Below are 948 nucleotides of genomic sequence, written 5' to 3' on the forward strand. Positions count from 1 at the left end.
TTTTTTTTACAAAGTTGGCATTATTGGAACCACATTTGCTATGTAGATCTTAAACTAGCCAGACTATGTGACTACAACACATGGTATTAACTGTTTTATCATTGTCCATAAACATAGGAACACTTACATCTTTTGTAAGTGATCTGTTGGTCCATTTGTGCAAACTGGCATGTTTGCAACCACATTTGCTTACATAGATACAACTTCAGCCAAGTTATGTAACTTAGAAAAATCTGTAATCTAAAATCCATCGTTAAATGTCACTCCATCAGTTCACTCGCATGCCTGTCTTATATAATGTATGTGAAATGTCTGTTCAAAGCATGTTCTCCTCCAGGCAACTCTCACATAAATCAAGACTAGAAGGCACTGAGTTTGATCACTAACAGATTGAGATAATATTATACATATTTTCTCTGTTTCATGATTTATAATGACTGTGGTTTGCAGAATAACATTCTATATCATGTGATGTAGATGATGGAGAACATGGTACAGCTGTTTCTCTAGTTAAAGACACTTCATCAGCTGATTATAACAACTGGCCTCCAAAATGTGCCAACTGACTTATATAAGCTTACATAAGTTTCACCTGGTGACCACTGCTATCTCTCGCCCTTTCAACCGGCCACATTCCCCCGCATGAGCAAAGGGAGGCTTGTTAGCGCAGTATGCCATTGGCATACTGTCTGGAGCTGTGAATGTCTGCGTACCAGCCAGCTCCACTGCCCCGCGGATAGTTACTGTTGGAGGCTGACCAGTATGTCTGCTTTGGCTGAAGACATCCTGTCATTAGCCTCTTGCGCTGTGCCAAGGTAAAGTAGTTTGGGAAGTGGGCGCAGGCCAAGACTTAATGTTAGGGTGTCTTTGAGAGATAAGTGTGCAAGTATACACACTATTGCCCCATGGTCCCTCCGGGGCTGTTACTGCAAGAATGCGAATGTGGGG

At 41.7% G+C, this 948-nt stretch overlaps 1 protein-coding gene across 1 annotated transcript in view; it reads left to right on the top strand.

The window, feature by feature from the left end:
- LOC107749080 (PRKC apoptosis WT1 regulator protein-like) overlaps positions 1–510 on the top strand; it is a 2479-nt gene extending 1969 nt beyond the window's left edge. Inside the window, exon 3 of the mRNA XM_016564128.1 lies at positions 478–510. Coding sequence (XP_016419614.1) covers positions 478–510 — 33 coding nt within the window. The remainder of the gene's footprint in view (positions 1–477) is intronic.
- Positions 511–948: the final 438 nt, after the last annotated feature.

Source organism: Sinocyclocheilus rhinocerous, unplaced genomic scaffold (genome assembly GCF_001515625.1).
Source record: "Sinocyclocheilus rhinocerous isolate Xijiao unplaced genomic scaffold, SAMN03320098_v1.1 scaffold1642, whole genome shotgun sequence".
NCBI classification, from domain to species: Eukaryota; Metazoa; Chordata; class Actinopteri; order Cypriniformes; family Cyprinidae; genus Sinocyclocheilus; species Sinocyclocheilus rhinocerous.